At 37.8% G+C, this 14,340-nt stretch overlaps 1 protein-coding gene across 5 annotated transcripts in view; it reads right to left on the bottom strand.

Annotated features, from left to right (window-relative positions):
- The window catches only part of LOC109033933 (facilitated trehalose transporter Tret1-2 homolog), a 95,269-nt gene that overhangs the window by 17,127 nt on the left and 63,802 nt on the right, over positions 1–14,340 (bottom strand). For 3 of the 5 annotated variants that reach the window (XM_019046791.2, XM_019046794.2, XM_019046795.2), the window contains exon 2: positions 866–1,001. In XM_019046791.2, coding sequence (XP_018902336.2) covers positions 866–1,001 — 136 coding nt within the window. Of the gene's footprint in view, positions 1–865; positions 1,002–1,785; positions 2,155–3,822; positions 3,859–14,340 lie in introns of those variants that run through there. The other 2 variants (XM_019046792.2, XM_019046793.2) reach the window with 2 other exon arrangements.

The following is a 14,340-nucleotide window of genomic DNA, read 5'->3' as shown; positions in this document are numbered from 1 at the left end:
CTCGCCACTGAAAGAGACTAAACTGAGGCACCAGTCACGGTACGAGCTAAAGCCTTCTGTTACATATTTTCTCTTGAAAATCTTACGTCAAATGAGGGACTTGGAAGACAAGAGGAATAAGTTCAGTTTCTGCAAAAAAAAATAAGGTATTAATAATTTCAACCTGAACGAATCCCAAAATATGCTCTGAGAAAAACGCACCACTAAAATTCAATTTTTAAGCATTAAAAAGTGAGTTTGAACTTTCTCTCTGTCATTTATAAGGCTCCATATGTAATATATCAAAACTTTAAACACGTAGGTATTTCTTTTAATAGGAAAACTGCTCTCATCACTTTTGTCCGCCAATCCCTTTAAATGAGATTCACACAACGAGAAGTTTGAAAATCCACTACAAGAGAGGGCATAAGTAATAATAATTTACACCAGTTAAATGTCTAAAATACAAATGATGTCATTTATATACGTTGTGTTCTACTTGATCAGTCTCAAGTGCACAAACGTATATCAATAACTCGCCTGAGAGTTGATTTCCAAACTTCTCGTTGCGTTATGGCTTATTCATCAGAGTTGTATCTTTTCCTGCAGCTAGAAAGTAAGTAAGGTCTAGGTATGACTTGTGGGCCCTGCTTTTCAGAATCATAAGTATAACAGCATTCTAAAGCTCATCATCATTTCACGTATAAACCCAGGCATTTGAGTTGACACAATGACTACCTGCAGGTACAAAGACGCATTGGCATTGGGTAATCAAATTGGAATTCAGCATCCCTGTTGTATATTCTATTATTCATGTATGTGTATGCCTTTTAACATTTTATTTACAAGTATATACATGATACTTTTCAGTGTAAAAAACACTTACCGGTAAGAGCAGCAACATATTGCGTGGTCTTTTTGGATTCCTTGCGCACAACAGGCTCCAAAACTTCGATGCTGAACGCTGTCTTTTTATCCATGTCTTTGTGGTCCAACAATGGCTCTAAATTTTCGCGACGTGCCTGAAATCAAACATAAATGATACTATATCAGTCTAGAGAATCAGATATTTTCAAGCATAAAATTGTTAAACCTTCTAAACTTACATCTTGAAATCAATTTTTTTAAAAAAAAACGATAGACAAATAGTTCAAATTGAGAATATTGACAATTTTCCCCAAGATAAAACAAAATTGGTAGGGAGAAAGATGTCGGAAATCAGAGGAAAATAGGTTCATTTAGGTACAAACACTTAAGAATATCCACAAAAGTAAATGAAGAAAATCGACCCGCAAGTCTCAAAACGAACGGAAGCAACACAACTGAAAACAGAGCAAGGGAAAGGACACGCTTTGATAACGGCGCAGACATACAACTATTCGTACTCGATGGATGTTCGTGAAGTATCTGGAGAATGGAAGGCGCTTTGGCGCGAGGCGTGGCGCATTTCGCAATGCTCCGCTCTACGCTGCCAATGATGTGTCATTCAGATCCCGGAAAAAAAGTCAAATATCGAGGCTCAATTATGTCTCCCCCATTTTCGACTGTGTTGACACCCGATTTTATCTTTTTTCTTCCAATTTGATGCCTAACGCGAAATTTTGAAATGATCACTTTTATTAATAAAAGTGATATTTTTGATTAAAAGGAAAATGTATGTGCGTGGGTAACTCGTGCTTAAAATGGGCCATTTAATTTATGCTGTATCAGAATTGGAAAATTGCACGTGTTTTTAAATTCGTACACCTTAATTTAGGAAAGGCCGCACGTAGATAGGAATGTAATAATTATTTTTTGGATACTCACAAGTTGAGATAATTTCCTTTTCCTTCAATAAACTAATGAAATTTGCTAAATTGAATTCGGGGGGAAAAAACTTTGTCTCCTTCTTATTTCGACATTTTTAAGGAACGAAATGATCTACGAGTTATAACTTAAACAAGGCTTTTCACACATGAAAGTAAACACTGAAAAAACTTTTCAGGAACCACTTAGGTTGTTTTAACACTACATATCAACGAATTCACGCAAATTTTGAACTAAGAAGAAACCAGATAAAGAAAACATAAAAACTCTAACTAATTATAATAAAAACTGAAAGAGGAATCTAGAAAAGTAATCAGATCGTATATCGCAAGACCGCGGTGTTCACATTTCGAATGAACATTTGAGAGGAAATCGCACAAATTGAGATTTAATATTTGAAAAGATAAGCTGAGCGGAAGATAAGAGAAAACAAACATAAAGTGAATTGTTCTGCAGAATAGGAATGGAAAAAAAATAAAGGAGGAGAGGAGAAACTTCACGGGTCCGTCAAGTACGATTTTTGCACTTTACTGAGTCAAGTGACTCTCTGGAATAAACAACCCATTCAACGAACGAATATAGCGATATCTTAAGTGCTTTATTTATTATCCTGATACATGATCCAAAAGGCTGACGACTTTGCCTTGACTTCTGTCGTTCTAAGTTATTGGTAATATTCAGCGACCAAAGATGAACATAGATCCTGACGTATCCTCAAATCACTTCCATATTTTGAGTTATTACTCATGATATTTATCTATACTACTTGAGAGGGTAGCAATAAAATATTACTAATTTTGGTAAACTTTAATCATATCATTAACTTTAAGAGTATTGCTCCAGGTTTTGTGCGAATATTTTCGTAACATTATTGTGGTAGGTAAGAAACCAGGAAGTAAAGTTCAGTTTTATCACACGACTTGAGATTGCATGATTGCATGGCGTATTATTTATCACCAACATTGATAGTTCTAATCCGTAGATATAGGCTGTGTCCCAGAGGAGCATAATAAAATTCAGTTGGCTTAGCTCAGTACACTTGTCAGATGCAGGTAACTTGAGCCAAAACACTTCACGAAACAACGGTTTCGTGTTTGCAGCTTTGCTCGTGAAAAATTGAAAGAGATAAACAGAGCATTGACAATTGTTATTTTTTTGAAATTTAAGAGCTGCTGAGAGGCGAGAGGCCCTTAGAATTCAGATGGGTGAGCTCTACTCCTCATCTGTAAATTATCAATCCAGCTACAAGGTACAACATATTATGATATCAAGTTTAAAATTTATCCAAAAAAAGGGTTAGAGTTAGCCGCAAAAATTTGAATTTTGATGAATTGTTGCTGGAGATTAAAAGAATGTCCAGGCGTAAAAATCAATTTTCGAGACTCAACCGTTTTTGCAACTCTTTTAAACTTAACATGAAATTAAACCTGATAGGTTTTATTGTAAAATGCCGAGCATCAAAAATCCTGCTATGAAAATGATATGTCTGGCTGATTAATGACTGTGCAGTCTATTACTGTGCACACAATTTCCCTCTTGTAAACTATATTTTTAGTCATTTGGACATTTTTTAATTCTTATAAACGCGCTCTCCTCGATAATCCTTGGACTGCATATCCATGATTGTCCATAATTATGAATTTCATTGTGAGCTCATGTTTCAGGTAGATGTATCATTCCCTTTTCAATAAGAGTAACCAAGAATTTCCCCGTATGAATTCCATTTTAAAAAGTCATTTTAAATGAAGAATCGGAACAACTGCCCACAGAAAATCTACATGCATAGTTTTCGCTTTATTGCGGTTCTTGATAAAAAAATTGGGACTCCAACAGTATAATTCCGAAAATTCCATTCAGTAAAAGTGTACTTTGTAGATAAATGAATGATCAGTCAAAAACAAGCATGTTGTAACTTTCGCAAAGAAATTCGGGTTATAGCTCTGTAAGCATTGTAAAGATTACACACGATTTTCCTCGTTCTTAAAGCATCCAAAATTAGTAGCTCAGAATTGTTTTAAAAACTAAAAACTAAATCACCTTTTTTGAAAATAGAGTCATTCATGGGAAAAAGAATAACCGTTCAAATTTATCAAGGGCTCGTCCTACGTATTTTAGATCCATGGTAGGGTCCGACCTGATCCTCCGGTGGGTTCGTCTTTTTTCTTAATCACACTTAAGTATTTGAACTTACGTATTGAACACTTAAGTATTGTGAACTACTGAAATTTACTCTTAAAAAATACAAGGTACTCATTGACCAGAACATGCACCAAAACTTTTCTGACGTTGAAAATCATCTCAAGTGTTTATCGATGCCTAGTCGCAAAATAGTCTAACGAGTTTGCTTCAAATTTAGATTTTTAGAGGGGTAGGTGGTATGAGCTTTTGAATGAGCGACGACTTCACAACATTAATTTCCGCTTTTACTAAATAATCAGTTTTTTTATTGCAAGATCCGCATATCTATATTACTCTCCACTACATCACTCACTACATCCTGCGCTGTTCTTTGTGTCAATACAAAATAATCGGACAAGAGTGTTTGATATTCAAATTTTCGCGCGAGTGACGCGTGCCGATTTCACAACATTAATTTACGCTTTTACTGAATTATCAGTTTTTCAATGCAAAATCCGCACATCTATATCGCTTAACCACTACACCATTACATCCGCACATGTGCTGTTCTTCATGTCAACACAAAATAATTGGATAAGCATATGTTTGACATTCAAATTTTTGTCGCTAGGGCTTTTGAAAAATTTCAACATCTGTATTTACGCTTTTATTTAATAATTAGTTTGTTGTGCAAGATCCGCACACCTTAACACAAAGCCCGGAAGGAGAGCACCACGTGAATCGTCATCGGTAAACACAAAGCGGATAGGAAAAAAAATCAAGTAACATTGCGCACTGAAGTATGATGGTAAACTAGACGCTCCGCTGCATTGCGGTTGACGTGCGGGTTTTCCAGAAGCTTTAATTATATGCGTCCGTCGGCTGCAGGTCGCTAGACCGTCAGGAATTCCGGCGATTTTCCGTGTAAACACCAGAATGCGAAACGCTCGTGAACGGGTCGTGTACTGGCCGATGGCAACGTCGCGCTCGGCAAATACCATGTTCACTTCCGGCGATGTCGCGGTACACGAGTGAATTTCAAGTTATAATTTGTGATTAATTATTATTAACAGGAGCAGGATTATTCGCGATTCCCACAATTTCTCGAGCGCCGAGACTGATCGCAGAAATGAATGAGAGTGAGTCAGGCCTGTCATGTGGGGTTGCCTACTCTGCCGTGCGAAGGAAAAACGCCGCATGTTCATTCGGGCTTTGCCAAATTTTTACCGACTAAACGTAATTTTTTCGAACATTTTTCGAAACGTTTCCCTGATTTGTAACAGAGTTTTATTCATAATGTCGAAAATTCTCCGAGAAAAAGATACATCCTACTTTTTCCCCAAAAAATATTATGGCAGAGGAAAGGAGGGGTTGCGATTTGGGCCGAAATCGGCCCCTCCACGGAATTGAGAAATTTTTGGATATTTGGAAGTTGACGGTGCATATTTAACGGAAATAATCGAGTTTCGCCTATACTCACGTTTTTTGGCTGCGAAACTGGGGCCTAAACATGGCTTCGGAGCCGAAAATAGCTGAAATTTCGCGTTTTTCGTGGTTCTACCTCAGATTTCGACCTGGGCCCAAAGGCGACGGGTGATGAGCTTCAAAAATGGTGTCTGGGACAGCTAGACACGTAACATACTCGCATGTGATCAACCGTCGCCTTTAGGCCCAACTTCAAAATCGAACTTTTCAACTTTTTAGCTCGAAATAGCTGAAAATCCATATTTCTCGCGGTTCTACTTCAGACTTCGACCTGGGCCCAAAGGCGACGGGTGATGTTCTTCGAATATGGTGCCTGGGACACCTAGACACGTAACATACCTGAATATGATCAACTGTCGCCTTTGGGCCCAACTTCAAAATCTAACTGTGACTGTGACTGTAAATAACTGTGAATTAGGAGTCACCTCTTTGACGCTCTAAGTCTTCTCTTACATTGAGTCTTCAGCCCGATTTTGCACGAGGAATCAAACTAAATTCAGAGGAGGGGGGGGGGGCGCTCTCCAATATTAACGCAATGTTTCACCACCACGCCCTCGAATTGCACAACCTTTTGTGAGGAAGGATTTTATCGTACACAAAATAATTTACATTACCATGTTTTATTGCGAAATATTGAATCAGAACAACATTCTGAATGACGAATCCCATCAAAGATCGGAATCGTCCCTTAATTTTCAGAAAGTTTTCGCTCTGAGGAGAAATTGGATCAAGGGGGTACTGGACCCCAAAGGACTGTCTTTATACCGTGCCCTTGTGCGAATTACGTCTTTTGACGGTTGATATGTGTGAGTAGCTGTTATGGACTTTGAATAAACGTCTATTTCTTCGAAAAAATCTCCAAGATATTTGTATGAATATTACACAACACTTATCAATTCGCGACTAGGCATAACATGACGTAGTTATATTATATCGCCCACTCAGTATATTAATGTTTACAAACAGCTTATGTTTGCTTGCAAGGAAATGCAAGCCGTCAAGCACCATTGAAACAGAGGTGCTTGACGTAGGACAGCTCAGTGTTTGATATGGTTCATCACCATGATGTTTCTCAGTATAGATTTATCGAATAACATTCAAATTATATAATTATGCACTTTTGCATGTAAATAGTATGAACAGGGCATATAGAAGGCGAAATGGATTACATTTTGCAATAAGGGACCACTATTTCTAGCTCTTCTGTAAAAGCACCTTTCTGCATAGGGAAACCAATGGCATATATGTTGTTTCTAAAATGAGCCAGAAATACCAATTTGTACTTCATTTCATTTTGTAGTAGCTTCCTTGAGCCCGTGCAAGAGAAACGAGAAACTGCCCAGGAAACTTTTGTCGCTCCTGTCCTGAAATGAATCCGAAATTTGCCAGGGTTATCGGAGGCCAAGACTCAAGTCGATCTAAACACTCGAGAAAATTTCCGCAAATGTGGGTTAGTTAAACGAGGCCATTTGAAATCTGCTAAGGTCTCATGGTTTAGTTACTAAATATTTTGACGACCTCTTTCCTGAATTCATGTTTCAATCTGATGATTCTTCCAATCACAGCACTTCACTTGAGGATTACGATCGGTTTATGACCCTGCAGTTTGTTTACGTGAAATAAGGATTGTATTAATGCCAGCGTGTAGTATTCCCCCTATTATTTCATCGGAGCTATTTGAAAGAGTCGATAAATAGCTGCATTGGTTTACGAATCATGAGAAAAGAAAATTCACTCAAATGAGCTGCATTGCTATAAGCTCCTATACTTGGTGAAATGTTTCTCCTGGTTGATCTATGAGTACAGTTTCAGCTGAGGTAGGCTCCAAGATCTACAATCTCTGGCTCTAAGACCTGAGACGAAAAAAAGCTCTCACCCACTCCCCAAAAAATCTATTTCCTGGCAGTTCTAATATTATTTTTAGTTAGATTTTTCCTCTTTGTTGACGTGAGAAATGTTTGAATATGGACGTAGCCCCGTGATTTCTGGCTAAATATCTAAATACCTGATTGGTGTAATGCAACTAAAACGAGCTCTAGTTCCAAAAGCTGGTACTTTTGATAGCTGTAACTGAATCATTTGGCTAACTATCGGATAATATGGAGGTGACGTGCAGAATCTTATTTTCACCTCAGAAATCAAAAGTAATCATATGCTGGTGATTTAAATGTCATGTGTTATGGCCAATTTAGCAATTGCGGTTTAAAGGATCACGCGGTATTTAACTATCTGGATCGAGCAAAGTCGTAAGGTAAAGGCACTTTATTATTAGAGATTCTTACCAATAATCGTGCTGAGTCCTCTCTCTGATGTGAGCGCTAATTACAGAGAAACTCCGTTTAAAGCCTTTACGCATATTCCCTCAGTGCCAATGAGAATGCTAATCGACCAAAAGTTGGATCACGTACATCAAAGAAACCTTTTAAAATTATCGGTACCCTGCACTCTACATCCCACCACTCCCACAAGAAGACCGATTTACTCAATATTAACTCCTCGATTTGAGGTTAATTTTCCTTAGTGCATGTACTTGTACATCTATTTAACCCTATACATTCATGGTTGTGATAGTGTTATAACAAGCCTGACATGTTGTTCAAAATTATCGCAAAATTAATACAGGGTGGTGGTATATTGTCGTGATATATGCGCTGCAATTCATTTTTCTGTACAGATTTTTTTTTTTTTTTTTTTTTTTTTTTTTTTTTTTTTTTTTTTTTTTTTTTCTTTAATTTCATAATGTTTCTAGATTTGCAGTTGAAGTAGCCTTTTCGTTCGATAATGTTCATTTCCCTGGATTTTCCTCGTTGTTCCTGGGCTAATATTATGAGTTTGACCTTGAGCCAAAAATGTAAAAATAATTTAGTTTGATAAAATAACGCTACAAAAGTCTTAACCGCGCGTTTTTAAAGGGTTTTTTAATTTATCTCTCTCACAATTCTTGTGGGTACAGATAATATTGCCATTGGCCATCCTTAAAAAAAAGGAAAAAAGCGTTTTAAAGCGCCTGTAGTGGGAAAAACAAACTTGAAAAATTTAAGTCGGTCTGCATGGTGATCCAAAAAATAGGTTTTTTCTTAAAATTTAGATCCAATAAGTACATGTGGACGTGTGTATCTTAAAATATAATTCCTTAAATTCATTCAAAGAGGGCTAAGAGGACGATATTCATGACCATACACGCCAAGGGTCTTTTCTTCTCGGCGTGTGAACACGTGTACCACTGTAGATGGTGGGAGGGGAGGGGGATTTTCCAGAATGGAATTCCAAAGAAGATCTTTTGACTTGTGCGTATACGTTGTGGCCGCGCGGCGAGTTGAAGGCGACAGCTTCGGTCATTTACGACTCAGCTCAAGGGAAATCGTCCCGGACGTATTTTATACCCAACTTCAGAGTTTGCTGCATTGAGAAAATTTAGGCGCGATCGCGTCAAAGAAGGACATTTTTCACTGTCCTGACCCTCTCCTCCTTAGAGAAATAAGTTAGGCATCAAGTCGAATCATCTTGGCTCTTAAAGTCTAAAAGTTCCGAAGCAAAAGAAAATAGGCGTTGTCACGTTGCACGAACTTCCTATACAACTTCCTAAAAAGTTTAAAGACAGTTTCAGGCCTCCATCACGTCACGGTCCAACGCATCAATTTGGATTAAAATAAAGCACCCAATTGGCTCATTTGTTTTTGCCGCTTTTTTTTGTGGAGAAAAGCTAAAAGTATAACAAGCTAAATTAAGCCGGGTTTTGTTTGGATCCAACGCGATAGTATCGAAACTTTCAGACGAGAGTAAATAAACGAAGCTTTCCCCGAAAATCTGTTTTTCATCCCTATTTAAATTCCGTCGATTATTTGGTCACATTTTTTCTCAACGAAGTAGCAAACTTTAATTATGCAAACACAACTTTGTGCCAAAAACGTGCCTTAATTTTGCGCATCTTCTCTATTTCTGATCGACGCGTTTCAGAAAAAACCATTTTCTCTCATCGAATATGCTGATAAGCAGGAACGAACTCTTTTCGAATTCTATCTGGATTATTTATTTCTATTTAGCAGTGGAAACTTAAAAAATAACTGTCTTAGATTTACGTATCCTACTTTTAATATGACGCGCTTAATTTTTTCGAGGATGCATGGAGCTTAACCCCATTTTTAAATGGAAAAATGGATTTTAAACTGACACACTTTAAAATATCACTTTGTCTTCTCTCTACATCGAAAAAAAGGATGCTGATTCAACATTCTGGATGTAGAAAAGTGTGCGAAAACTCACAAAACGCTACTTTAACCGCATTAACCGACACAGCAGTTACTTCAGCAATGCCAAGATGTAAAACAAACTGCTGTGGCGGTTAATTTCAGCGTTTTGTGAGTTGTCGCGCACTTTTTTACATCCAGAATGTTAAATACATCAGCATCCTTTTTTGTAAAACCTTTTTCTTGGAAAAAAATTAATTTTAGATTAAATCGCGCATTTTGAAACACCGCAATCATGATACGCGCTTTGGAACTTCAACCACCGATGTTCGGGGAACTGCGTGCGATTTGGCTTCGCCTCCGAGCTCTGTGAGCAGCGGCTCTGCGATATATCGATTGATCTCCCATTTAAACCTATGGGAAGGATCGATTAATAGGGCGTTCGCAGCGAACACCTTAATAGTCGATTCTTCACCATAGCTTCGAATGGGAAAATATCGATAATCGATCATTCTCGCCTCGCCACCGTCTGTGAGATTAATTGAAATCAAGCGTACTGCGCGAAAGACAATACTGAATAATCGCCTTTTACGAACCCGTAACTTTTCAAGAGAAAGGCCACTCGCGCTACTGGGGCGGGGGCGGGGACCACTCGACGCAGGACTGTCGCTGATGATCATTACTCCTGAAACTTTGCCAGTTTATGTCTTTGGCCGGAACACAATAATAGATCTCCTCATTTGACAAAATCTTTCGCTAATGGCCTGTTGTCGTTTTCCGAGTGCATCCCGTCCGGAATTAGTCATCTCTTAATGGCGTCCCCTTATATCTCCTTTGTCTTTTTGACATTTCAAGTCTCTGTTGTTTTTCTTTCATTTTTAACTTTCAGCGATGGGGTATCTTCAAAGTTTGCAGGCATTTCTGATCGTTTCAGCACGAGTCCGTAAGCTCTGATGCGTCTCACTGGAAAAAAAAAAAACAAACACATTGGATCTAGAGTCCAGATTCTTGAAAACATTGACAAGAAAAAATACTCTTGATTCGATCGGATTTTTGCTTGAATCAAAACGAAATCCGCTTAAATTGAGAAGCTTGGTTCTTGATTTAAGCTGGATTCTGATTGAATCAATAGTATTTTTTCTTGTCGATGTTCTTAAGAGTCTGGACTCTAGATCCAATGTGTTTTTTTTTCCAGTGCTTAATACCCAGCAGCGTGGCGAGCTTTGCGATAAATGGACTGATCTCCCATTTAAACCTATGCAAATGGATCGATAAACAGGATGTTCGCAGCGAACACCTAATAATCGATTCTTTACCGCAGCCTCAAATGGGGAAATATCGATAATCGATCATTCACGCCTCGCCTTCCTTATTATCTGATATTCTTCTCTATTTTTTTTTTTATTTAAAAATATTCAAACTCCTTTAAAAATACGTGTCATCGGTTTTTTTTTAAAATAAGATATGGCTAAAAAACCGCCCTAAAGGTGAAAAAAAATTGAAAATAAGGTAACTGTGCTCTGTGCGACAGCTAAATTGGGGATAATTCTTTATCGTGTGGCACAAAATACGTCCCAAAATTTTGAAAATCACACTTTAAGATGACTTCAAAGGTAGGGAAAGATGAAACGCTACTCTGAGAAAAAATGAAGTTTGCCAGCGCTGTTTTCAGCTTTAGAAACGATTCGTGTTAAACTTTATACATGATTATGGGTTTTAGAAAGCGCGTAGAAACTTGAAAAATTGAAATTTTTGATCCTAAAGAGGATTATTCTCTTTGATTGGCGTTTTGAGTTTTCATCGTCTAGGGCTTCTCTATCGGACTTCACAATATTCAAATCGATTACTTGACTGTATCTAAAAATATTTTAAAGAAAACAAATTATTTGCAATATTGACTTGCCCGGTGAAGATAGTACATCTATCAACGTGAGGAGAGTTCAAGGATTCAAAGCACACCTGCAACGGCCGTCAATGAGCTTTTACACTACAAGTAATATTTTCTGCAAAACGCACATCTAAGCGAATAAAACACTGGAAAAAAACTTGGATTTAGAGTCCAGACTCTTGAAAACATTGACAAGAAAAAGGACTCTTGATTCAATCAGATTTAAGCTTAAATCAAAAGGAAATCCCCTCAAATTAAGAGGCTTTATTCTTGATTTAAGCTTAAATCTGATTGAATCGAGATCATTTTTTTCTTGACGATGTTTTTAAGAGTCTGGACTCTAGATCCAATGTGTTTTTTTTTCCAGTGAATTTCAGCATTTCGGGTTATTTTAGTTGGAATACGTATGCGGATTCAGTTTATCTCGAATCTCCGCAGCGATTTGTATTTAGCGTCATGGTCGGATAGAGCAAAAATCTGCTCTGAAAAAAAAAATTGACGTCCATCCTTTTCACATGACATGCTCAAAAAATAACCCGCACTGTTCAGTGCATGTATACACCCGTTATTAATTAAACTGAACGTCCACCTAGCTTCGCTACGATCGCAAAAAATATGTTTGTGTGGCTTTGACATGCCAAATGATGATTTGAATAATGACTCTAGATTAATAGCTCCGAGTTACTCGCCGACTTTATTACGCTATGAATAAAAAGTATCATTTGATACGTGCATGAATGAATATTAATTGGACTATTCGTGCTAGAAAGAACTGGGTGCAAATGAAGTAAATTAAAAGGAAGTATGGAGCCTGCAAATCCTGTGCACATAGTTCCTTTAGATTTAATGAATTTGCACATAGTTCCATTTGGCATACAAACGTCCGATTTTGGAATGCGCTCGCAATAAATATAACGTTTCCCCTAGGTTTGGACATTCCGATGCCGTCTAAAGGAAAAACACCATGAAAACATTGGAACTTTGCCAATTTGCCCTGGATAAAATATTTATTTTTAAGGAAAGTTATGAATATTTGTCTTTAAAATTATCGGATTTTCTAGATGAAATTGTGAAAAATTAGAAGAAAAAATATTCACACGTTCCTGAAGATTTTCAGTTAGTAGGGAGAGACTTTGGCGATATTTGAAGGTTCATACAGCGCACAGTGGATTGAGTCAATACAAGTTGCATAAAATCTGGCAACTTTGAAAGCTTATATTATCGGAAATATGAAGCAAGAAAGTTAAGTTAAGAAAGAAGTGGCTCCATTGCTTTTCTCATGATATTTCCTTGCAGAAACACCCCTTTCAATTGAATTTGTGATGTAACAAACATCAAATTTGAAATTGTAACCGAAAATTTCATGTCCGACCTCCTCTATTAGCTCGTTTCACCATGCGGCGCTCTTCTTTAGCGTGGTGGTGTAGCAGTCAATCTGGACATGACTTCATCAATGAAATGATGTATCATATTTTGGTATCTTTGAGCCAAACCCCAATCGATTAAAGATCTAATCAAGAAAAAATCATGTTTTTCTTAAAAATGAATATGACTTTTACACATTAAATAAAGATGCGAATAAATTATTCGGACGACTTTATGCTACAAGGAACTATGTTCCACGCAAACCCTATGCACATAGTTCCTTTCAGCATAAATACGTCCATTTTGAAAAATCGGAAGTAAAATGTTTCAAAATATTCACCGAGGACTCGCATTTCATTAAAGGAAACTTGGCAACGTCTTGATGTTTATATGACGTTTCTTCTTGACTCGGCGCCACAGAACTCAATCCAAACGAGGCTTCATCTATTAAATTTTGATTTATCATATTTCGGCATCTTTTCCTGAACGGCGGCGCGGATTTCGCGGCAATAATGGAACTTGCCTCGCGTGGCCAGGGCGCAGGAGGCAGTCGGCGTCATTGGCAATGACCTTCACACGAGAGGAAATGCCCTGAATAATAGTCGTAAAACGTCACTCTGGTCAGCGTAATTCGCTCCAGTGTAATTATGGGAGTCGGGTCCCATTGCTTGCCGCCAGGACTACACATGAAAATGACTCAAATTACCCGCCAGAATTTCCAACATTGCCGGGTTTCGCGCGAAGTCTACCGTTCTTGCATTAAGTTGTGTGGTAAAATGTGAATCTCAGTTGACATGTTGCAACACTGAACATTTCTATTCTGTCGTGCCTGTGAGAAACCTCGTTACTCAACCGAATATCATTGGATTTACGCGGTTTTAGCCCAGAATGACAACACTCGTTGCTGTCATCATACCTCAGACCAACCGTGCGCGCCGGAACTCTAACACCTATCTTCTCCTCCGCTGAAAACTGTCCAGTGAATCATTTTGCGCAGTTTTTCCGAAGCAATTTTAGGCAGAGAGAGAGAGAGGGGGGAGTGGGGGTGGGAGGGGCGCATAATAATGCCCTATGCCTTCTCAAGATTTCAAGTTACATTGTTCGGGATTGCTTCTGGAAAACACCGGATGACATTGTTTTCTCAGCAGTAACAAAGTAAATGAAAATGCCTTCTATTTTGACAAGTAATAAATCAGATCTGATGCAAATGACGACGATCTAATAGACGATCCAGTTATTAAAAGGGTTTGAATTTGAAAACTCTTCTTCCCAAAACGTCTAAATACTCAAATAATGTTCTGAAATTGGATTTATTTTTGGAATACGGATCTGCTAACATTGCAATGTCTCTCAATGCTGTATACAGTTTCCTTTAATTTGCAAGAAAAATGTGAGACCTTAAATGATATGAAAGAACTTTAGGCCGGCTTCCTTTCAATACTTCATTATTGATTCGTTTTTTTTATGAGCCCAGTCCACTGGTGCTCCTATTCGATGATCCTGAAGCAATCT

This window comes from Bemisia tabaci, chromosome 8 (genome assembly GCF_918797505.1).
Source record: "Bemisia tabaci chromosome 8, PGI_BMITA_v3".
Lineage (NCBI taxonomy): Eukaryota > Metazoa > Arthropoda > Insecta > Hemiptera > Aleyrodidae > Bemisia > Bemisia tabaci.
The sequence above is the reverse complement of the archived record's forward strand: the minus strand, read 5'-3'. Positions and strand labels throughout refer to the sequence as shown.